General features: G+C 39.9%; 2 protein-coding genes across 3 annotated transcripts in view; both read right to left on the bottom strand.

Annotated features, from left to right (window-relative positions):
- The window catches only part of tnk2b (tyrosine kinase, non-receptor, 2b), a 60,352-nt gene extending 58,334 nt beyond the window's left edge, over nucleotides 1-2,018 (bottom strand). For both annotated transcript variants that reach the window (XM_032565374.1, XM_032565378.1), the window contains exon 1: nucleotides 1,787-2,018. The gene's annotated coding sequence lies outside the window, so the exon portion shown is untranslated. The remainder of the gene's footprint in view (nucleotides 1-1,786) is intronic.
- A 1,184-nt stretch (nucleotides 2,019-3,202) lies between these two features.
- tfr1a (transferrin receptor 1a) lies at nucleotides 3,203-18,139 on the bottom strand. The gene is made up of 18 exons (XM_032565872.1): nucleotides 18,008-18,139; nucleotides 12,634-12,683; nucleotides 10,911-11,151; nucleotides 9,893-10,076; nucleotides 9,577-9,802; nucleotides 9,378-9,500; nucleotides 9,188-9,283; nucleotides 7,532-7,671; nucleotides 7,297-7,448; nucleotides 7,087-7,206; nucleotides 6,915-7,000; nucleotides 6,734-6,797; nucleotides 6,548-6,615; nucleotides 6,395-6,456; nucleotides 6,190-6,283; nucleotides 5,878-6,099; nucleotides 5,624-5,782; nucleotides 3,203-5,282 (listed from the first exon to the last, which is right to left on the bottom strand). The coding sequence occupies exons 2-18, from the start codon at nucleotides 12,664-12,666 to the stop codon at nucleotides 5,040-5,042; spliced, it is 2,313 nt and encodes a 770-aa protein (XP_032421763.1). The 5' UTR covers nucleotides 12,667-12,683; nucleotides 18,008-18,139; the 3' UTR covers nucleotides 3,203-5,039.
- Between the last annotated feature and the right edge of the window lie 5,751 nt (nucleotides 18,140-23,890).

The following is a 23,890-nucleotide window of genomic DNA, read 5'->3' as shown; positions in this document are numbered from 1 at the left end:
GCCGAAAAGATGGTTTAAGGGTAGCTGGGGCAACTTCTGCTACAACGTCATCTGGCGAAACAGTATTCACCTCAACGAGAAGTATCGTGATGTTTCAATGTCACAAAAGTTGAAATACTTTTGCAAAGTACTGTATATGTTGGCTGTCTTTCCATTGACTTAAACGTTTTTCACACCATTTACTCCAGTTTTACTTTCGACCACATCCCAAAGGCGAACCGCTGTAGCAGGTCAGACGGTAGAAGCAGCGCTGCCTCTTTAACCACATCACAGAGTCGCTACATGAGATAAACACAGCCTAACTTCAGCCATCATCACGCAGCACAGCAAGAAGAAAACTAGTTGGGGGGGTTTTTTCAACACCAATGACCACATTAACGTCACGAAGAAAACAAATCCCAAAGCGATTTTATTAACTGCTTGGAGCAGAGAGAGACCTGGCCTGAAAGATAGTGGGTCAGCTTGGTCTCATTTAAAATAAATTGCACCAATAAAAAGATTGTTATGCTCAAATGGCTTTCATAGCGCTGAAAATAAAACTATAAAAGATTGCTTACAGATCTGGAGATAAGGGGAGAGGAGAGGTGAAATGGACATGCGTTTGTGGTAAGAGCAGAGAGCCGTGGATAAGGAGCAACATGTCTGGCAGGCATGTTGGTAGAAATTGAATTTGTTGGATTAAAACCCTAAGAATCTGCTTGACTGTGGTGACGATCTTTCCAGACTTGTCTTGGGTTATATCTGTTGCATACGCATGCCGAAGTGGCAGGATTTAGTGACCCGAACTTGAAGAAGAAGAAGAAAATGTGGTCATTTTTGAAACCTATTGGAAAAAAAAAAAAAAATCACAGCAAAATCTTTTCTATTAGCTATGGTGGCCAAAGATCCCCTACTCTAGCATCTCCCTGTCCAGCTTGTATTTAATGAGCCAGATGGGTTTAACGAGGAGCAGCAAAAAAACAAATGAGGTGGATTTATTTATGGGTTTTTAAAATTACAAATAATAATTTGTTTATTTCATTCATTTACAGTTTAATATGAACTTGTCACATGTTTACAAAAGCAAAAGTTCTGAATGAAAATGAGTTTGAAGGGGAAAAAAAATTACAACTTTGAAAATACTTGGATGATATGAGTCAAGACTAAATTTAATTTTCCTTTGATAAAAGCATTAATGAATTAAATGTCACTTTTATAATGCAACTGCAATTAAACAAACAAAAAAATTTAAAACCTTTTTAAAAATTATGCATCTAATCATTTTAGGTTAAATGATGCATTTAAGCTAAAATGCATCAAATCAAACTGCACGATAATCTACACCTTTGTCATTCCATACTGCTGTATAATAGACACTACAGCTTTTATTATTATTATTATTATTATTTTTAAATAAACAAGTAGCCTCAATTAAACTCCCTTTCAACCTGAGGAGCTATTTTTGATGACGTTTTATAGCCAAGAATTGCTTAATTTCACCTTTAGGCGCCTCAGTTTGCGGGTCAACTCGTGTTGTCATGGATACTGGGGCACCTGTGCACCTTTACAGTTAGGTGACACCATAATAAGTTCATTAGGTTAAAGTTGCCTTCAGTTGTGTAACAAAGCACAGCGGGGGTTCACCTGACCCACAGGTGACAGCAGCTTTCACCTGTTGCTATCATGTTATCAAAACTCGCACTTGTGTCATTTTTCCGTGTTAGCTATTAACAGAGAAGCGTAGTTTTACATGTTTAAAACGAAGAGGGTTTTCTGAGTTTTAAACTCGTTCTTGAATGACTCCTACCTGTCAATTTCGGCCTCAGACGCTTGCTGTCCCTTTCCGGTTCTCCACTCTGCTTCACCACTCCAAACCAACCACTCGTTGCGGACTGACAAGTCCTGACATCCCGCTGAAAGCTTTCGGTTCCCGGTCAGAGGCGCCAATGAAGCTCGGTAAAGGTTTGTGCTGCGTTTAATGCGGCCCCCGCTCACCAGAGCGAGTTTGAATACTCTGCCTGCTGGCGTCTCGTCTATTGAGGCTTTGTACAGCGCAGAGATCGTCTACAAACGTGAAGACGAGTCACTCCAAAAAATCAAAACTGAACCTACTCTTCTATTTATTTGTTTAAATTTAAATGTAGGGTTGTCCCAAGGCTGAATAAGACCGTAAGAAGAAATTAATCTGGGAATCCAATCCATTTTTTTGTTTAACATTTTAATTCCAGAGTTGGGAGCTATTTGCAGACTGATTTGACAAGCTTTTCTTGGGTGGAGTTCACATTTTCAACTCTGCTACTCAAACTTTCACTCAACAATGTGGCACCACCTAAGGAGGCATACACAGGTGGTTAAACAATATGATAAATTGCCATGAAGAATTGTTTGGAAAGAAAAATATATGCAATACAAATGTCCTTGCGTTTTGTGACAGGCTCCTGCTTGCCTTAAGCTACAGCTTTGTTTGTGTATGTTGGCAGTTCGTCATTACCAGTTTCATGTAATATATATATATATATATATATGGGCTTGTCTTAAAGGAGCATGTCAAAGTTTAAATAAGAAGAAAATTACGAATTTGACCCAAAAGAAATGCTTCATTCAGTTTCTGTAAACAATTTTCAGGTTTCATTGTTTTCAAATACATTATCTCACACCATTTATTTTTACAGAGAGCAACTGGATATTAGACCTTTTTTTAAAGAACAAAACCCTAAAAGAAAATCCCCTTAAAACCTTTCGCACTCTATGGATGCAATGCTCCTTCTGAAACCAGGATTTAGAAATTGTGACACAGGATCCGGTTGACAGAATCCGTCACTCAAAAAAAGTTTACTTTGTCTCCATCACCTGGTCAAATCTTGCCACTACAATTTGTTAGTAGCTTCTCCGTCAGAATGGGAGACAAAGTCAAAAATAACAAATAAGAAAGTTAATGATTTTAGGTATGAAATGATCAGGCAACTACTAACATGAACAACAAAACGATGTTATAGTGATTAATCTAGGGCTGAAACGATTAATCGGATTAATTGTGATTGTTGAAAAGATCGGCAACTAATTTAGTAGTCGATAGTTAAGAGGCATATGGACTCAACACAAGGCCGTTTGCTGAAAGAACAGTAAATAATACAAAACAGTACAAAGAATATTCATGTTTTGCATTGTGGATAAAGAAAATAAATTCTTTGCTTGTAAAAACAAAAAAAACAAAGACAAGACGTCATGTTAAGTGACTTTTATTGCAATATAAATGCCCAGCAAAGCCTGCAGACACGCAGTCAAAGAAAACAAGGTTAAGCAATTTCCAGACAAATTCATTGATTGAAATTTCCTAGGACAGTTCATGAATTTTCCTTTTTTTCAGGCTCGGATTCGAAGCCTCAAGCAGGGCCATTATCAACCTTTAAGAATCAATTTATGTCCTTTTTTTTTAGTGGATGCAACTTTGCTTTCTGATTATAAAACGGTTTGTTGCTTCCCCACCCTCAACAATCATCTTAAATGTAAAGTTTAATTCCAGGATGTTGTAAGAGCCGCTTACAGCAGTAACTTTAGATTCTGGCGAGAAGAAATAAAAGAAAAGAAGAAACCTAAACAAGAAAAGCCTTTTACCTTCTAAAATTACATTCAAATTTTATTGTGAAGTTACAAAACTTAAAAAGGCACAAAAAGAAAACGGCAAAGAATTTTCAAATTGAATGAATCTGTAACAAAAATCATAATAAGCCACAGGAATACCAGACCGGTGATGTAACCACGCGGGTCCCGAGTGTTTGCGACATGCTTCTGTATAAATGAGGATATTTCCTGTATCGGCTCGAATATCTATATAAAAAAAGACGAGTTGGTGTGTGTTTGATTAACACAACACACACACACACACACACACACAGAGAGAGAGAGAGGATGCAGGAGAGTAAGCGACATGTATGCATAGCTATCAACTGTATTTACACATTATGGGAAACACTGTTCCCGATAATTACAAAAAAAAAGAGGAAAAAAAAAAATCATCCACCCCTACAGTGAAATATGGAGGGCACTGCCTCCGATACGGACACATGTGCTGGTAGACAAAAACTACCTTCTTCTGTTTTTTTTTCCACATTATGGAAAACACTGCTCCCGATAATGCTGAGGACGAGAAGAGCGCGTGAAACCGAGGGCGCGGCGGAGAGAACGGGTCGTTGTGCCTTTGGTCCGGGCCGCCCCGTCGGTCCACACGCAACGCTTCTCTGTTTTAGCAGATGCTGCTTTTGTCATTTCGACAGTATAACTGTCATAATTATGGGAGGCACTGCTCCCGATAATTATACAAAATAATTAAAAATAAAAAAAGGCAATAAAAACCTATTTATAGTGAACCCTGCCACTGATAAATAAATAACAATAAATAAAAACATACGGTTTATGGTTCAGTGCTGCGTGTTTTTGGGAACCTTCCACCTTTAATTTTTTTTGGGAAGGTCCGCACATATTAGCTCTGTGATTCCTGATTAGCTCAGGACTTCATTTTGTATTTTTTTTTAGTCACATGAGCTTCGAGGCAGATGATGGCTGCGCTCTGTGCACCATGAAATTTTTTTTTTATTTTTCATTTTTTTGTAATTGTCGATTTGAGCACCTTCTGAAACTGATGAGCTGGGTTTTTAGAAAACTGTAGCTACCCACAAAACAACAGCTCAGGCTTGAACTTTTGGCTTCAGCAGCTTTGTAATCATTTTTAGTAAACAGATTAAAAGTTATTATTTTTATCATACTGACCTTTGGTGATGTAATTCTCTGAGTCGTAAGAGTGATCATGACCTATTAGGTTGTTGTGAAATGCTCTCCATTCAGCTCATTCATAGGAAAACACAATTAACTACTACTGCCATATAAAACTGGGATGTTATAGTAGTCATTAGTAGCACCAACGCATCAAAAGTTTGGTTTTTCAAGTGTTACATGTGGATAAAAAGTAAGATCAAATGAATATAAAAGGGGGGACCATATTATTTTCTCCAATTGTTAAAACTTATTGATTTTTTTTTAAGGTTGTGAAACTTTTGCTTGGTTTAGATTTCATTATCCAGAGACCAGATGTCCCCTGCTAAGGAGTTGGCGCAGCCCTGGATGGTCCAGGTTGCCAGGGCGAACTCGTTGAGGAACAGCTCGGCGTTTGCCTCGGGGTTGTTCGTCTTCAGGGCGTCCAGGTGTTTGGTGAGTGCTTTGAGAGTGTGGGGGCCCGAGCCGAGCAGGATGTGGCGGAAAGGGCTCTGCCTGGGGGAGACGTAGTGGGACAGGAAGTTTCTTTCCACCTGCAAGGAGGGCGCAGGAGGGAAAGCTCAGATTCAAATTTGTCGATAACTTGTGAAAGTTCAAGCGTCGTTCTAAAAGTGACCGTGCTGATCAGGAAAACTAAGGTAAGGGATGTTCTAAAGTGGTTTGTAAAAACAGATTGGATGCACATCTGGTTCGTTTTGAAATGATTGAACTGAGGCTGAAACAATTAACTGTGATTAATCAATTGTTGAAATAATCGTCAGCTAATTTAGTAGTTGATTAATCGTTATCTGGATTATACAGACTCAAAAAAGGCAGTTTGCTCAAACGACTGATCGGCCTGCAGACACGCTGAACCGAGCTGTGAAGGCCTTACCGCCATGATACGGTCGTTGATGAGGCGGCACATTTCGATGTCCTCCAGGTCGCTGTTCTGGATGTCGTTCTGCAGGCTCTGGGCGGCCCGGCTGTACGAACCCGTGGCGGAGATCAACCACTGCACAGTCAGGGATTTGGGCAACAGCTGGGGTCGCATCTGGAACAACGAACGGATGCAGCATAATTAAAAAAAAAAAAAAAAAAAAAAAGTCATGAAATGAGAACAAAAACGACAAAAATATCCCAACTCACCTGCAGAACTTCCTTGACTCTTCCATTGATCTTGGTCACGTAGGAACGGACGACCTTGTAATATTTCATCACGTCCATCTGCAGCAGATGGTCGTGGACCAGCCTCAGAGCTACGTGGCCGGCGAAGCGGCCCGCTGTCTCTGCCAGCTGGGGAACCTGGCTGGACGTGGCGGCGTTCAGGTTGTCGGCGGTGTCCTGCATTGTGCCAAAGTACTTGTAGTTCTGAGAGGGAAAAACGGGAGGAGAAATGAGGCTACGCCATCAGCAGCTGTGGAGTTTTCAAAGAATCTACGGTGAACAAAAACAACTCACCGAGTTGTCCGGGGAGAATCTGAATGACATGGAGGGGATTCCAGAGAAGGCAAGGAAAGGATACGCAGCGCTATCCATCCGCATCGGCTCCAGACTGCAGAACAAAAACGGCAAGAATGATGAGAATAAATTAGAAATACCACAAATGTTAAACATTCAGGCAGTTGAGTTTGATGTCATCGGTTGACATTTATGACACACTTACATATTTGTTTCAAAGTTGTCTTTTGCAAATTGCTTATAAAGAATGCCGTCTCTGTTCTTTACCTATTAGAAAAAAACAAAAATATCTGCATATAAACACCAATACATTTAAAATACAAATATGTTATAAAAGCCAAATTTGCTGGATGTTTACCTCTTTTAGGCTGTTTTCAATCAAGGTGTGCATTAGGGGGCTGGCTGCTACTTTAAATCCATTCAGACCTTAAAATAAGAAATTATACTTATTTAAATACAACCCTGCTACTTTATAGAGCACCATATGTGTGCTTGTAAAATATATTGGGCACCAAATACATTGAATATGAAAGCGAGTGAGTACCTGTTACAATGCCATCCAGGTTGATGTAAGAGAAGGCTTTCATGCTCAGAGACGACACATATCCCTACAGGTGAGATTAAACGACAGTTAGGGTAGACATAACACTGAATATTTTATGAAAAGTTGTTATAAGAGTAAAAAAAAGTTAAGGGGAAAAAAAAAAAAGTCTTGCAGTCCTCACCTCCAACCACTCGGTGGCGCCAATGCTTCCGTATTCTCCAGCACTCCAGCTAGCAAACACAATGCTCCTCCTGGGCTTGAATCCCTCTGTAAAAACAGGTTTGCAGGCATTCGCCTGTGAAGTTTTCAAGCTGAACATCTTAGAAAACGCCTGAGTGTGTTCCGATGCTCACCGTTCTTCACCATGTCAGAGATGGAGCGGGCCAGCTCCACCAGGACGCTGGTGCCGACGGTTGACGCAGCGAAGCCCGGGCCCCACGCGTCCCTCTGGGCGCCGATAACCACATAACGGTCTGGACAAAGTCAGAGGAGTTCCTGACGATCATTTCCTCCAAACACACACACACACACATCTCTCTCTTTGAATTCCAGTTTCATTTTACCTGGGTCGACAAAACCTTTGATGACCCCAAACACGTTGTGGATCCTCTTCTCTGTGAGAACGTTGTTGACATTCACAGTGATGACGTCAGTCTCGTCTCCTAATTTGCTGAAACCTTCCCACTTGTCGGGCCTCTTTGAACCACTGAGCTGGCTGTGGGAACCGCAGAGGAACATGTTACAGAGCTAACTGGTATCAATGTGAAAAAATAAACGAATCAAAGATATGAGCTTTACTCAAGGATTTTCTTTGCCATGTCCAACGTGATGGTCTGTGCCAGGATTTTGGGCAGGCCTGAAGACTCCGCAGGAGGGAACTGGGTGTGGTTGAAGGAGGGGAAGCCGGGGGTGTAAGGATCACCTGAGCCCATGTGGACCTGCAGGAGAAGATTGTGAGTGTTACGATTATTTTTGATTTATATCCACTGTTTAATCTTCTGTTTTCACCGATTTAAGCCAAAGGTTAAGAGGCCTATGCCACTCTGATATTTACTGGGAGCGTAGTGCTAAAAGTCCTGTGCTGAATTCAAACCAAATGTCATTTGAGCGTCTGAAAGTGTCACTGAAAGTGACACTTTCAAGTGTGAAAGTGTAAAGTGAAAGTGTACGCTTTTTCAGCGTACGTGAAAAAGCTCACAACACATCCGAGTTATCTGGTGAAATCCTGCCGACTTTCTCTTCCTTTCAGTAGATGCAGCCAAGACACCCTCAATATTTCATCCACCATTGCACAAAAAGAATGGGAGAAAAAAAAAGGGCAAGAAGTTCCTCCCAACCCACATCTGTAGTGATTTTTTACACTTGATATCAAATCATCTGACTTCAAAGCGCACAAGCGTCCAACTTGAGGTACTGGACGCGTTTCTGACCCGCAAAGTGTGTTTGATTGGAACGCAGCACTAAACTACAAGAAGAATTGACAGAAGCAAATATCCACCAGAGGGCGCTCCAGCATCAACCAAGCCACTGGCCAGTTGCTGGTTTCATAAACTTGCTCCACAGGAAAAAAACAAAAAAAACTAAACTTGATTATAATTTTTATATACATTTAATATAAATAAATGAAATAAAATAATTTCCCAATGTAGGAATAATTTAAGCCATTCAAGACTAAACACCACAAACCGAATCAACTAAATAAACAGCATCAGAAACACAAAGTAAAACTCAAAATAGATTAAATGGGCATAATTACATACTCTATTCTAATTCTGTTCATTTTGATTATTATAGCTCGCAACTAATAGAATCTCAAATTCTGTTACTTATAAACAATTTATTATTGGTTTTATATAGATTTATAAGACATGAATGTTAGGTTTTTGGCCTATAAAGTCATAGAGTACCTTCACAGTGCGCTCTGCACAAGGGGGGCGGAGCAACAAACAGTCACTGCCAAAACAACTGGCTGCTCACAAACGTCTGTATTCAAGTGCATTAATGGAAAGTTGAGTGGAAGGAAAAGGTGTGGCTGGAAGTGAGGCTTGTGAAGCAAAGTTTCTTCAAGATTTTTGAAGAGATTCACAAAGTGTGATTTGTGCTCGAGTTGGTGTTTCTAGGGTGTTTTTCTACTGGGCTAAAGAAAAATAACTTATTTAGTGATGAAAAGAAATTGAGGTTCCAGATTCAGGATGAAGATTATTTGTGGAGTCATCGAAGCCGTCTACCAGGAAGCTTTGGTGCCTTCATGCTTCCTTCTGCTGACAAGCTTTAAAGAGATGCTGATGTCATTTCCCAGCAGGACGTGGCAAAGCGGCCAAAAATATTGACTTAGTGATCAGAGCATTTCTGTGCATGACTGACCAGCAGGTTTAAGGAGACCCATAAGAGTGTTTTGCATCGTTCTGTGATTTCATCTCAACGGACTGATTTAGCATCAGGCGAGTCACTCACATGTCCGTAGATCTCGATGTCCCCTTTGATATTGTAATCACTCGGGTCTGTGTAGATCAGAACAGCAGAGGCGTTCATTCTGGCGGCGTTGGCAACCTGGAATCACAAAGAAACCCAGATCTGAAATGTGTTTGATTCACAAATAAACATGTAACAAATGACAAAGTAGCTGTTGTTTTAAACCGGTCACCTTCTCAGCGAAGCTGATCTTTCCGGCTCTGATCAGCATAACTCTGCCGTTCATGTTGACGTTTCTGTCCAACAGCACCTGGAAGTCGTTGTCCTCGCCGTAATGAGCGTACAGCACCGCGCCCTGGAAGCGCAGCAGCGTTCTGGTTACTTACACGCGTTAGGCGTTTTCAGGTTTTTCTCTCCGTTTTGTTGCCGACCTGTACTGATCCGACGGCGCTGTAGGACAGGAATCCCCTGGGACGCTCCTCTGACGCGTTCTTGAAGACGAATGTGTTGTAGCCAACTGCCGGCGGGTCGTGGACCTTGATGAAGTGCTCGTCCGTCCAGGCCTTCATGCCGTAGTCCTTGAACCTCTGGAGAACTCGGTTTGCCAGGGATTCATCCTGAGGAGAACCGGCCCTGTGGTTGCTATGAGAGAACTCACTACGACAGGATAGAAACACCGTTACACACCTGGAATGCAATGAAAGTAACAGTTCAAATTTTATTTTATTTTCTTTACTTTCTGATCACCTCAAAACTTTTTCTAGTTTGGCAGCAGAGAATTTTTCAGTCAGGAGTTTTTTGACATCGTCCCAGTCCATGAGGGGCGCGGCGCCCGTCTCGCGGGGAATGTCGTCATTGACGACGCTGATGGAGGATGCGCAGACGGGAGCCAGTTCCTTTTTCTTATTAGTCATGTAGCCGATCAAGAACCCTGGAAGAAGCCAGTGGATTTAGGTTTAAAGAAAAAGCGTAAAGAAAACTAAAATGGCATGACAAATTTAACAATGATTCCACATTTTCCACTTCCGATACCGATATCTGAGGTTTAGTATCGATACCAATCCGATACACAAAAACATTGATGAACTGACTAAAAACTAGGAGGCTGAGAAATTTATCACAATATCAGACTTTCTACACGGTGGCAAAACCTTGAACTGCTGCTGCGCCACTTATTTAACAGGTTGTTGCTAGGTAACGAGAGTGAACCTTTTCCTATCTAGCCGATTTAGAGCCAGAATGAGTTTCTAAATCTGACTTCAGTGAAATTATTGAAATGTCTACTGATATTGTCCATCAAGACATAAATTGTGATTGATTTATTATCCAGCCCTACTTGAAATGTTTCGTTTCTTTTCCTGAACACAGACATAAATGTGCTGAATTAAATACACCAATAGCTTCACAATCTTGGTGAAATGTGAAAAAGCAAAACTTTAATTTGTTCAATCAGTGGAATTGGGAGCAAAACAGCTAATTTAAAAACAATAAACTGGCAATGACAATAGGCTGACAAATGTAAAAAATGAACTACAACAAATGGTTCAGCAAGTACAAATAGGAATTCTAAATATAACCTAAAATAAATAAAGTATGACATCACTCAGGGCACACAGCATAGAATTAGACTGAATAGATTTGCTCTTATAGACAGGGCACATTGTCACGATACATGATCTAGAATTTTTGTCAATATCGGGACCAATACAGGTATTAATACCGGATCAGTGCATCTAACATTCCTTCTTTAGTGCCTCCAGCTTACCGATGATGAAGATGAGGAGGACGCCACACACCATGTAGCACAAGTTCCTGGGCGTGCGCTGCAGCTTTTGAACCATGTAGGGTCTGCCGTTGGAGTTGTGATGATGACGATTGTCTCCCACGCCGTTCTCCCCAACCTCCTCGTCCACGTCCGGCGACAGCTTCATCTCCACCTGGCTGGTGTCGCCCTCCATGTTCTGGGTCAGGTTGAAGCGCGTGTAGGTGTGCGGCTCACCGTTAAACTGGTTAAGAAAAGGAGGGGACGGGAATAAAAGGATTAGAGTTAGCTCGTGTTACACCAGCTGGAAAACCCTCAGAGGAAGCCTGGAGCCCTGCTGACCCTCGTTCGTCTTAAACGCAGACATTGTCCGTCTTTTGTCTGACATGCGTCCAATCTGGGTAGAATTGAAGTACAGCACACTCTAGCTGCACAAATCAGTTTGTTTCAACTTCATTATCATCATAATAATAACGTATCTTGTGGGTTAGAAAGGGTCAGGGTCATGTTCTTTTTTTCAGGGTCTCCACAGGTTTCACTGACTCAAATTTAAGACTTTTAAAGACAATTATGAAGGAGATTTAAGACCTGTAATGCAACAGAAATGTACAAAAGACAACACATGGGTGACATTTGCAGTTACTCATGATGGATGTGGAAAAAATAGTTAGCAAGGCTATATTAGCAGCTAGTTAGCAGTAGTCTCCTTTGCCTCAAGTCACAGAATGCAATGTAGATGTCTTCAGGTGACTCAAACTTTACACAGACAGAAAAGTCCCGTATGAAAACCCCCATTAAACTACATTTATGAGATCAAGTAGTCCTGCCACATCAAAAGACCTGTAATTAACTTATTTAAACCCAAGTTAACTTCATTTAATAACCCAAATACATTATAAGGCCTTAATTTTAGATACATGAATTTTAAGACTTTAAAAATACTATTATGACTGAAATTTAAGACCTGTATCACAACAAAAATGTACAAAAGGCAATACATTTGCACTTACCCACGATGGGTGTAACAAAACTAAATGGGTAGCTAGCAAGGTTAGCGGTAGCCTCAACTGCCTCGAGTCACAGAATGAAGATGTAAGCGAGTGAATCAGTCTTTTACATGAAGAATAAAGTCCCTTGTGAAAAAGTAAATTAAACTGCATTCATGAGGTTAAACAGCCCGGCCACATCAAAATTTAAGACCAGTGATTAATGTATTTAAGATCAACTTAATGTTTTTATTGAATAAACTTTAGACATTTCAAGGCCTTACTTTCTGATACATGAATTTAAGACTTTTTAAAGACATGAGGACGCCCTGTTTTTAGTGTTTTCCCCCAACTTTGTGGATTAGGGTTTTGCTTTGACTTTTCTCGCTGAAGGAATGTTTTACAGTTTCTATTCTGGTCTGACATACTATTGTGAATGCCCAGCAGGATTCTGTGAAATGTTGAATAACCTGTAATTCCTCAGAAAAGGAAACTTGGAAAATCTGCACAGTAAAATGAATTTGTAATTAATTTCTATCTGGTTTTTGATCTGGCTTTTATATGAATATATTCATGTATAAAAAAATTTTTAAAACACATCAAGCAACACTGAGAAAAACAGCTAATTTCTCCAGATTCATCACTTTCCCAGCTTAGGCGTGTTGCAGTTTTCTCAGAGGTAGCAACAATATGAACATGAAATCTGATCAAATATCGACAAGTTCAGATACAATACTTACAATTTTGGATATTGTTGACCTTGCTTGTTCCATCTCTGCTTCTCAGGACTCTAAAGCAACAAACACAAAGAATACGACTTTTAGATTCCCAGACTCTGAAAACAACAGTTACGTTGTATCACTTTCAAAACCTGCTCAACTCTCCAGAAGAGTCGGTGAACCGCTTCTGCTGCGTGTAGATTTTCACTTATCTTTCAGCACTTTCAGTCACAAACATGTTCCTGTTAAACTCAGGAAACAGTTCTGTTTCCAAAGAAAGTGTTCCCACCTCTTGTCAAAACACACCTGGGGTTTTCCTGTGTGGCCAGCTTGAAAGAAAGCCCCCGTTTTTGAACACAAAAGAGCAGTGTGCTGCTCAGGTTAGCGCGGACTCAGTGCTACGATGTGAACTCAGTGACCGTCAGGGTCCAGAAACGGACCGGCCCTCAGCGCGCCTCAGTGGGAGAAATCATCAGTCGGTCCAAGCAGAGGATCAGTTTTATTTATAAAATATCAACAAGAAGAGGAATAAGAGCCAGGCAGATCATTCTCCTCTGAGCCGATCGAAAAACTGAAAAAAAATAAATAAAAAATATCGGAGTGATATAGAGTTTCTGAGCACTCAGGGATTCACTGCAATCAGACACCACTCAGCTTCTTCATGACCTTCCACCGCCATTTTTTTTTTCTTTTTCCTATGAGGACAGGAGAGGTCAAGAAGACAAAACACGACCAGTTATCACATATAAAAACATCTTTATGTTATGGGAACTTGAAGCGCTGCAATCGAACCAGGAACACAGACGTGTCCGTCGTATTTAGCTCAACAAAACGTTTTTTGATTTTTTTTTTAAATCTGCATTCTGTCTGAGTAGACGTTGAAATTCTTTTGCAATATTTACACAAAAAAATTCATTTTATTTACTTTGACAGTTGGTGGTTTATGCTAAGCTGTTCGAAAAAGCAGGAGACAAAATGCTTCCCTATGTCTTCTTCCTTATTTGGCATTTATTATCATCCTACTACATCTGCTCAACAACAAGCAGCCATATTTGTGTCTCATTCTGAAACAGGTGAACAAATCCTTCAGCGGCTATGAAATGAAAAGAGGGCTATTGGAGTCAACAGCAAACAAACTGGGTTAATTAATCTTTGTTCAAAGGCCGTGACCTTTGACCCTCTGGCTCACCCTGAAGAGCAAACAAACACTAAAATCTCTAGAAAGCCACGTGTTTATCAAAGTCTTGGTAAGGTCACTGAAGTGGTTTCAACCCTTCGCCGTACGTGTGAAAACATGATTGAAGGTTACGCGTCTGCAGCAATAAGTAAACACTGGGATACAGCAGCAGCACACTTGCAACATTGATTAAAACCAATCGCTTTGGCTTTTTAAAGGAAATAATTTGCCAAGTACAATTACTGACTTACTGCCAATTAGGGTAAATTCTAGTAAAAGTTATTTAAAATGGTTTATTAGCCACAAAATGATCTTCATTTGCAATAAAAAAATTTACGTTTTCTGTGGTTTTACGGAGAACACAAGAAGCCAGATGTTGCTCCACACTGCCAGTCAGCTGGCTGAAAGACTTTTCCTTGCTTACATATGGCATTTTGTGTGGAAACTAAACAAGTGTTCATCTCTTTCTCTAATTCAACGGTTTTACAGCCGCAGTTTGAGGTCGGGGAGCAGAATTTCTGCAGGTCAGATTACAGCAACTCAGATTAAAGGCTTTTTAAGACCTGAATCACAGCAGGAACGTACAACACAAAATTTTAAAAGTAGTAGTGCTGAGCATTTTTGCACAGAATGAACGTGACAGTAAGCTAACAGCAAAAACGACCGGCGTTCGGCCGACTGACGATAAATTTACACTTACCCGTAACAGACGCAAGTAAGCTAGCTGGTTAGCAAGGGTGTATTAGCAGCTTGTAAGCAGTAGCCTCAATCACTTCAAGTCACAGAATGGGATGATGTTTGTGTGCATTTCAAATGTTTATGCGACAGAGAAGTCCAGTACCAGTACATATGCTACACAGGATTTGCAAGATTAAACAGTTTTGCCACTACAACATTTAAGACCTGTGATTAACATTCTTAAGGTCAATTTACTCTTTTAAAAATGGGGTCAAGACATTTTAAGGCCTTACTTTTTGACATACGAGTTTAAGACCAACTGTAAAGTTATTCTATAAGGTGAAGCGCAGCAATAAGGTATCGTACTCCATGCAAAACACACTGAAAGCTACCAAAATCTAGCATAATTCCACGGTTCATGAAGCAAACATAAATACTTGTGGTAGCATTATTATAAAAGGATTAAGCTATACTAAAAATTATTATAGATATTGTGGCAGCAGCAGGTATAACTAAAGCTTCCCTGTTTTAAATAAGAGAATTTGAATCATATTTTACATTTTCTTTTAAAGTATTTTCACTCATGTTTCTCACACTATGCCAATAGATTGCTCCATATTCAAACTTTGTATGAGGAACTTTGAGGTTGAATCAAAGGCTAGCAGACGATACTACGGCAGAACCAAAACACCCAACGCTTCCTCTTCTAAAAGCAGGACGGATAAAAATAATCGACTTCCACCGATGAGTCCGTTGCATGGCTGAATCAAATAAGGAAGCGCCTCGCTCTGGAAACACTTTGTTATTCTAGGCATTGTGAAGCACAGCTAACTTTAGAGTCTGGCTCGGCAGGGAGGCCAACCTTGACCTTCTAACCTGCATGGGTGCCGTGGAGATGACCTCTCCTCTCTTAAAAGCAACTATAAATTAGTTGTAAAGATCACCAAGGAAAAGACTGGATTCTCTGTCAAAACGGTGGCTAGAAAAGTGGTAGCAGGTAAGGATGAGACGAACAGGAAATCTGGATTTACCCTCCAAGGTGGGCAAAGCCCCTCTCTAATCTCACATACCAAGAATACCGGACTTTTCGGGGCTAATTCGTTAATCAGATTGGCAAATTAAACTGCTCCTTTTCAGACCTATGGATCACAAAAACTGGAAAAATGATCTCATTGTGCATTCAAACGTATGCAAACATGAAGCGTCTGTTTGTGCTTCACCAGAAAGTTTAAACCCTTGCAGCTTTTTTTTTTTTCTCGGTAGCTGATTTTAAGAGCTTTCGGACACGTGTCTGTGTGTGTGTGTGCGTGCCAGATAGCGGGATAAAAATCGAGTCCCACCCTTGGCGGAGCGCGGTGTGCCGGACGCCGTGCTCCTCCGAGCTTTGGCAGGAGATTAGCTTGTAGTCAAGGTTTTTAAAATAAAACCCAAAAAGGCAAACAGCTGTTCATTTCTTCTACTGAGACTTTACATGTTACGGTTTTGATTTTTTTTTTTTTGTCTTTCCTCCCAAGGAAAGATGCACAAGTTTAACTTCAAGGTTTACCAAGAAAACAGATGAGGGGAGCGCAGCGCTGAGTGGTGTCAGATGGGATTAAAAAGTAGCTAAACTGCTTTGGTCTTAGTAAAGAAAAAAAAAAAAGGTTTCTCAGGCAGGTTGCAACAGAGTTTTGTCATAATATTAAGAAAGGATAAGAATTAAAAATTAAATTAAAGATTCTTTGCCACAACTAACACCGTTACATGTTCAACTATTAATAGAAAAGCACCAATCAGATAAGAGATGTGAATTTTTACTCATGGTGCTCATCAGCTTTGTTATAAAGATGCATCAAAACTAAAAACCTATCATTTTCACTCATTAATACATCAATGTGTACTTTAATGAACATTTGAGCGCCTTATTTGAACACTGCTCGTCCAATACTTCTCATTAAAGTGCATTTTTCTCATTTTTGTTGGGTTTGGTTTTAGCAACAAAAATCTGAATCGCTCAAAATCCAATCAGCAGGTCAAAAATAAGGAAATAAATTAAAAAGATGCACCTTCAATTAACGACTGCTGCAGCGATAAATCGAGCCTATTAAATACATAAATGTTTATTTGTCTTTCCTTTCGTGACATTTTGCGACACACACAGCGCTTCTTCCCATCAGGAACAGGCTTCAAGTTCTTGCTTACCAAAAAAAATCATCGTCTTCCTAATTGTGTAAGAGGCACGAGGAAACGCTACACCCATGAATTCCCAGAAGGCATAACAGAGGCAGCTGGATATTTGTCTCGATAAAATGTTGCATGTTCACCTTTAAAAAAACAGTTTGACATAAATGAAGCAATACATGAAGGTAAAAAAATAAAATAAAAAAATTAATGTAACGATGCACTTATTTGTTCCACATAAATTGTAATAAATCACACATGTAGATCGAATATCTTTGCGTCGAAGACATAAAATCTTAATTACTTCGTCTAACGTTCCAGAGATTGAGCAAACGATAGTCAAATGTCAAACAAACGAGGTGCTCAATTTCTGTTGTGTAGAGGACGAACGAGAAAATATAGGGAAAGATGGTGATGAGGGGGGAATGACTGTAAACGGAGGGTGAGGAGTGCTTAGGAGCCATTGTGTGGTGGTAAATCATGTGAGAGTCACACTGGAGGAAAGCTCCAAGTAAACCCTGAGAAAAAAAAAAAAAAAGTCAGAACCAGGAGACTGGGGCGCTCAAATCCCACTCTGCAGGGCTGCATAATATGTAGCAACAAATTGATAGTTTGTCTTTTGGGGGGGTTTTTTTACCTCTGAGGATTGAGCAATTTTACTTCATGCCACCTGAATGCAATGTTACATTGTGAAAATAAGGTTAAAGGTTGTTTTAGACTGAAATTACACATTTCAGAGCTTTTTGTTTCTCTTTGAAAGAAAAAAAAGACAGAAAACTGGCTTCATTACAGTTACCTGGCTGCCTTAAGATACAAGTAGATACATTACTGCTCAAATTGACAGGTAAAAAAAAAATAAGTTAGTTTGAAAAAGAGAGAGTGGTCGTGAGGTTCCAGCAGTGGACACGAGGCACTTCCGGGACAGCGCTGTGCTGGGAGTCAGTAAACGAAACTGTAGCCGACTTTAGTAGCGCTATATCAGTACAATATCAAGTTGGCGTAGGGGTGGAGGGGAGGTTTGTTAAACGTGACTACCTGCTTCCTGAGTTATGGCGTCCTACACGCTGACACCGCGACAACCTGAAGGCTGCCTGCCAGCATTCAGAAGCAGGAAGGCGGCGTGTATTTCCGAGCGAGCAGGTGCCTTCATATTCACTGTACAATGAATGAATTGCTACGCAGGTCATTATGAACTCTGCTGAGCATTTAAAATGCTGTTTTAAAACAGCTGGGCAATTATTATTACAATTTACTACTTTTAACGGATTTATAAAAAGTGGGGGGGTTTGACTTTTCCACGCGCCAGCATTTGAACCTGTGTCGCCTCCAGCACAAGACTTTATCAGCTGGCGTGTATTACCTGGTAATAAAGACACCCACCTTCACGCCTGTGCAGAACAACCACGGTGTCGGTCCCGGACACGATGAAGCCTGAGCGGTACGTTGTCGAATTGCCTGGGTCTCGCGCGCCGGTCCGGATGCCCTTGAGTGCGGACCACGCGGCTTCGAGTTTTATCTCATAAACGTCACAGTCACGTATCGCGAGATTTGTTTTGTATGGCCGGCCGTTACGACATGAAATCGGTTTCACTCCACAGTACACGTAAGTTCCAGAAATCCGAGATTGTTTTTTTTTTTTTGACCAGTGACGTGCGGTCAGGGGAGGCAGGTGAGGCAGTGCCTCACCAGCCATCATGGAAAGAAAGAAAATATATAATCATAAAGTAATTTAAATTGTTATATTCATCCGGTGGTTTGTACTAAAAAATATTTATTTTTCATGTAGCTTCACCAATTTCGATTTTTATTTGTTCAAAATCGCTGAATTTTCTTATTTTCCCATTCAAATGCTTGGAAGCGATGCCGGTGAGGCAGCAGCGAGCTCTGCCTCACCTTGGATTGCGCAACCCCTGGCTCTGCGCTGGCTGCTAAGCGGAGAGAGCAAGTTGCTGTACGGCGTCAATAAAATGGTTTAAACAAATTTAATATGTGAACTTATTTCCAATAATTTAGCTTATGTATATAATGTACAGTGCTTTTTGTCACCAACTGTGTTTGTGTAACGTGTTTCGTGTAATGAGCGATTATAAACGGCAGAGAACAGGTTCGAGGTGAGGCAGGCAGTTCTCTTGCCTCATGGCAGGGGGCGCTCAAGATCCCAGACGTTCGTCTTGTTCACTCCTCAACTGCCGAGTAAGTGACAGCGAGCTAGGCTAAACGATTCGGGAAGCAAGTCAAGTGCAGCGATAGATTATAATAGAGATAGTGATTTTTTTCCTCTCGCTTATCCCGACTTTCGACATGGATGACTACATTACAACACTAAAAAAGTTTTCTCAAGTGGACTTTCAATCGAAGCAGGTAAGACAGTAATAACATTTATTTTGTTTTGTTTTTTAAGGAAATGTGTGTTTTGTGAGCTACAGTTTGTATGTGTAAGAATGCAGAAGTGAAACATAACCTGTAAACTGCTGTCAATCTATGCATCTATTTGCAAATCTGATTCTGATGACGTCAGTGCCTCACCAGCTATGAACCTCACCGCACGTCACTGTTTTTGACTACACCCGTATTAGTAAATTGAAATAAATTACCTAATTGAGATATCTCTAATTACATTCTGACTAGAAGAAATTATGTCAGATGTACCATTAATCTGTACGGAAGCTTTAAATTCACACATATCTGCAATTAACTACTGACAGTCTGTAACACTTAATTCAGATATCAACAATTAAATTGTGACTTGTCAAACAAATTTTAAGATATCGCACTTTTTGTTCTGCCTAGTCACAGTTCCAATTAAAGACATCGCGAATGACATTATAACTAACTATATATTAACTGCATTTTTAGACATATAAATTAAACTAGGACGAATTAAATTGCAGAAAACCTGAAAGCAAAAAACGTCACGACAAAACTAACTGAGAGATATTTAGAAATGTTATTATGATAAGTTAAAATTCCAGAATGGAAAATTGCACATTACTTGCTGCTGAGCTCTTTCTACATTATGGCAATTTTTTTTTGCAGGAAACCCAAAACTCTGCAGGCAACTGTTTGGACAGCTATGTGGCAGCTTAATGGGGCTTACGTGCAATTTTTTTTAATACAGATAGTCGAAATGTAGCTGTGTCTAGTCAAAACCCCATTTTTAGATGTCTGGAATGTAATTACTGATGCTCAGACGAAACAGATTTTATGTCAAAACAGCCTGCCATACAACGCCGGTTTGCTTGAGGCCACGTGCTCTTTCATACAGTGTGACAAACTGAAAAAGCCGGTGGGTTTGGGGGAAGTAAATCAGCTTCAGCAGCTTTATTTTAATGAAGTAATCTAGTTTTAGTTCATTGCAGAATAGAAAAGTTAAACGCCTTCTTTGTCCAACCTTAGAGCCAAAAAAAAAAAAAAGAGCATTAGAGGTGAAGCGAGGTCACCTTCACAGGAAAAAATCCTTTTATGAAATAAACAGTTTCGACTGAGCACGTTCAACAAGACAAACATATCCGATTCATATCCAGAAATAAGACTTCTCTCGCTTTCATCTCGGTGTTTATGCTCTGCTCATTGGGCAGACGCTTTGTACTTGCATTTTATTAATAAAATGTAACCTGGTGAACATAATGCACGTGTAAAATGGATAAATATAATCTATTTGAATGGGATCATCTTTAGCAATTGGCTACAATGTAAAACATATGTAATTTGTACTCTGGGTTATCAAAGCAAAAGAAATGTCCAAATAAAATGCATGAATACTTTGTTGTCACATTTTATGAGTTAAAATCTAGCACTTTGTGTAATCAGAAAACAGATCCTACTGACTTTTTTTTTTTTTTTTTTCTTGTACCCAAACATAACAAAGCAGTTCCAGTTACTGAAATGGCTGTTTAGTCTATAATGCATGTCAGAGCCAGTGGTAACCTAGCATTGACGGAGGCTCAAGCGCATCATAATTAGTACTTTCCCCTGCTTTAAATGCATTAAGATCTGTTTGTTGACGAGACTCACTTTAGATAGATGTAAACCTAAAATTAAGGACTTTATGACCTGTTTATGTTTTTTTTTCTTTTCTTTTTTTTGTTGCTTTAAGTATGTTTTTCCCCTTTAAAAAGAAAAAACAAAATGACACTTCTACGTTGGGCTTCAAAGGTCGGTCCATCTGAACTCAGTTGAAAAAACAATTCGCCAACAGGTCGCAGACAGATTGGCGTCCTCCACCGTCTGCTCACCCTGAGGTGAAGGCAAACACATTACTATCTGCCAGGGACCTTATTTTGCTTCGTCAGACCCAATGTTCCAGTAATAATCTTTTTTTTTTTTTCTTACAGCAGCTGTGAAAACGTTAGCATGTGGTAAGGGGGGGAAAAAAGAAAAAAAAACCCAACTTGTCGGCTGGTAGCTGACTCAGCCACACTGATTCTTTTTTTTTTTTGTGCATTTTTTCCAGTTGCGTTGTCTGAGACCTTCTCCTTTAACACGCAGGATTAATATAGAACAGCTCGAGTTAAAGCTTAAAGTTCAAACCTTAACCCTGCACCTGCTAACCATTTGCCCTCTATCGCTGAACCCGAACCTTGCAAATAAAAGGAGGGTATTTTGTTCAGACTTTATAAAGCACAAATAAATAAATAAATAAATAAATAAATAAATAATGCACACAAGTCATGACTCAGCAGCAAGAACAAATTGATCGTTTGGATGTCCGCGCAGACATGGGCTGACAAATCAACAGCCTGTGTGGATTGGGCGTCGTTGGCGGGCCGGGGGTGAACCTGTCGCCACTGGTGGTGAATTATTAGTAAAACCTTAAACAGAAATTTGGCAGTTCTTTGAGTGGTTTAAAAAAAAAAAAAAACATTTTAAACAGTTCGTACTTGTGTTTATTTGCCCTTACGTTTTAATCATTGATGACGACTGAGCGAAAACAGCCTCGGAGGAGATTACGTGACTGCACCTCTAATCTCTCCTTTTGTGTGACTTCAATAATAACGTGTTTACGCTCGGCTCCTCTTCCTATAACGTGCAATTTGTGAGCATTAGAGAACAGCTGGTACCGTCTCTGCTTGGCTTCAGATTCCCGCGTGACGGTTCTGTGTTACCCAACATTGTGAATAGAAAAAAAAAAAAAAAAGAAAGGAAATCTGAATATTGTTCAAATGTTACACGATTTTCAGAGAAAGTCAAACGGAAGGAAAAAGTGTGGTGCACCAATAACAGGAAGAACTGTAGACTGGGAATGGAGGTTCACCTTTCTGGGAGAGAATGGCCATGAACACAGAGCTACAGAGGAATGGTCACACATGTGTCAAACTCAAGGCCCGGGGGCCAAATGTGGCCCTCTAGGCTCCAAATGACACCAATAAATTCACACAAAATCAACAAATCTCCACATTCTTTCTCAAAATTGGTCAAAAACGTTGAGTTTAAGTGAATGCTGCCTCAGCCCCACCTGATGTCAAGTGACGGTCTGTAACTTGATACAGCGAGTAATTAAAAAGTCACATTTGGCATCACACATTAGCACAAATGTTGTAAAGATTCCTTACAAACATTCCTTACGAAACAAAAAGACTAAAACAATCACAAAATCCTGGAGGAACAGCTATTTATTGATATCTTAACAGTTTCATTGGTTTTATCAATATATTCTGGCACAACCGGCCCTACAAAAAACTTCCAGATTTTTGATACGGCCCAAAATGAAAACTGAGTTTTGCACTCCTGGTTTAGATCAAAGCCTTTTTATGAGGTAAGAACGGCCCAGTCAAAGTCTGGCTTAAATCCAAAACGTAAAAGTTTTTCATCCAGTCTGACTGAATTCAAGTCGTTTTGTAAAGAAGTACAGTCAAAAGTTTTAGTGTCAAGATGGTTGACACATTTTCTAAAAGGTAGTTCTAAAAAGTATGGCCTACGATGGGATGAAAATAATTACCCGACACACTTTCAAGATTTTTATTTTTATTTTTTAACAAATAAAATTAATGATTTATTACATGTAACATGACAGGCACACAACCCCAAAAAGTAACCAAGTGAATAAGTGAAGTGTGGATCTACTTCTAGGACACAGTCCGATGGATGTTTGAATGAATGCGTGTCGTCTATATCAGACTAATACATCTTGAAAACCACGTATTCTATAACTTCACAATTATGCGTTGCTGTGTTTTGGTCTGTCTCCTGTAAATATTAAAGTTTGTGGTTGTGATTGGACAAAATGTGAGGAAGTTTTGGGAAACTTCCTCACATTTTAGGAGTACAAATACAGTGAAGGTGTGAAAAATCTAACTTTTTTTTTTTTTTTTTAGAAGACGTAAAGTTACACTCACGTGCCTACACTTCTTTTTTTTTTTTCCCACAGTCAAGCATTTAGAACCCCAAAAGTTCAGGACATATTTTATTGTAAGTGGTTGATATGGTTGCACGAATGTTTAAGGTCAAGAATGTGACGTTGCCACGGAGGAGAGACGAGTGTCAGAGTGAAATGTAACCGAGTCGTTTTTTTCCGCCCCCCGGCCCTCGGTTTGATCACAGGTCTCACTGTCGTCAGGTCACGGGTAACGTCGTTCAGACCGATCCGAACGTTTCCACTGTTTTTGCGGCCGGCACTCGCACCGCTGCAACAAAGTTCCTGCTGTCTGAAAGGAGTGAGGCAACTGTTTTCTCAGAAAAGCGAAACCGCAAGCTAGTTGGCTCTAACCGGACCCTTTGAAAAAGTTCTGTATTTTCAGGCTAAAAAAGTGCAGCAAGATTCTGAAATTGTTACAAAACACAACATCTTTTTTTTTTTTTTCCCTTTTGGCCCCACTTTAGAAAAACATCCTCCTTTGAGAAAATGTTTTATTTGATAGTACCGTGTAGTTCAGCTATTTTGTATAAAGCAGTATGAATTATTTTATTGTGCAATTTTTTTTTCCAGAGAGATGCGACTTCATACATTGGCTTTTTAAATAGTTCATATTTGCATTTAACAGTTAAAGAAAAACCTTTTCTTAGTCTTACAAAATCCATAGATGATTTTAGCCTTGCCATTGCCTTTCTATGCGTCATTCTGGTTGACTCTCATCTCCCTTCAGTGATCCATTTGGGCTTCCTCCCATCAACTTGGATTCCTCCAGTATAATTTTTAGCGGTTGTTTACAGAGCAGGCAATTCAATCTTATTCTTCACCAACAGACCATTCCTCCGGCATTATACTGATAGTTGAAACTTGAGTTTCAACTGTAGAGCAAGTTGAATCTACACCGCAGGCGTCAA

The sequence above is a fragment of the Xiphophorus hellerii genome, chromosome 6, assembly GCF_003331165.1.
Source record: "Xiphophorus hellerii strain 12219 chromosome 6, Xiphophorus_hellerii-4.1, whole genome shotgun sequence".
Classification (NCBI taxonomy): Eukaryota; Metazoa; Chordata; class Actinopteri; order Cyprinodontiformes; family Poeciliidae; genus Xiphophorus; species Xiphophorus hellerii.
The sequence above is the reverse complement of the archived record's forward strand: the minus strand, read 5'-3'. Positions and strand labels throughout refer to the sequence as shown.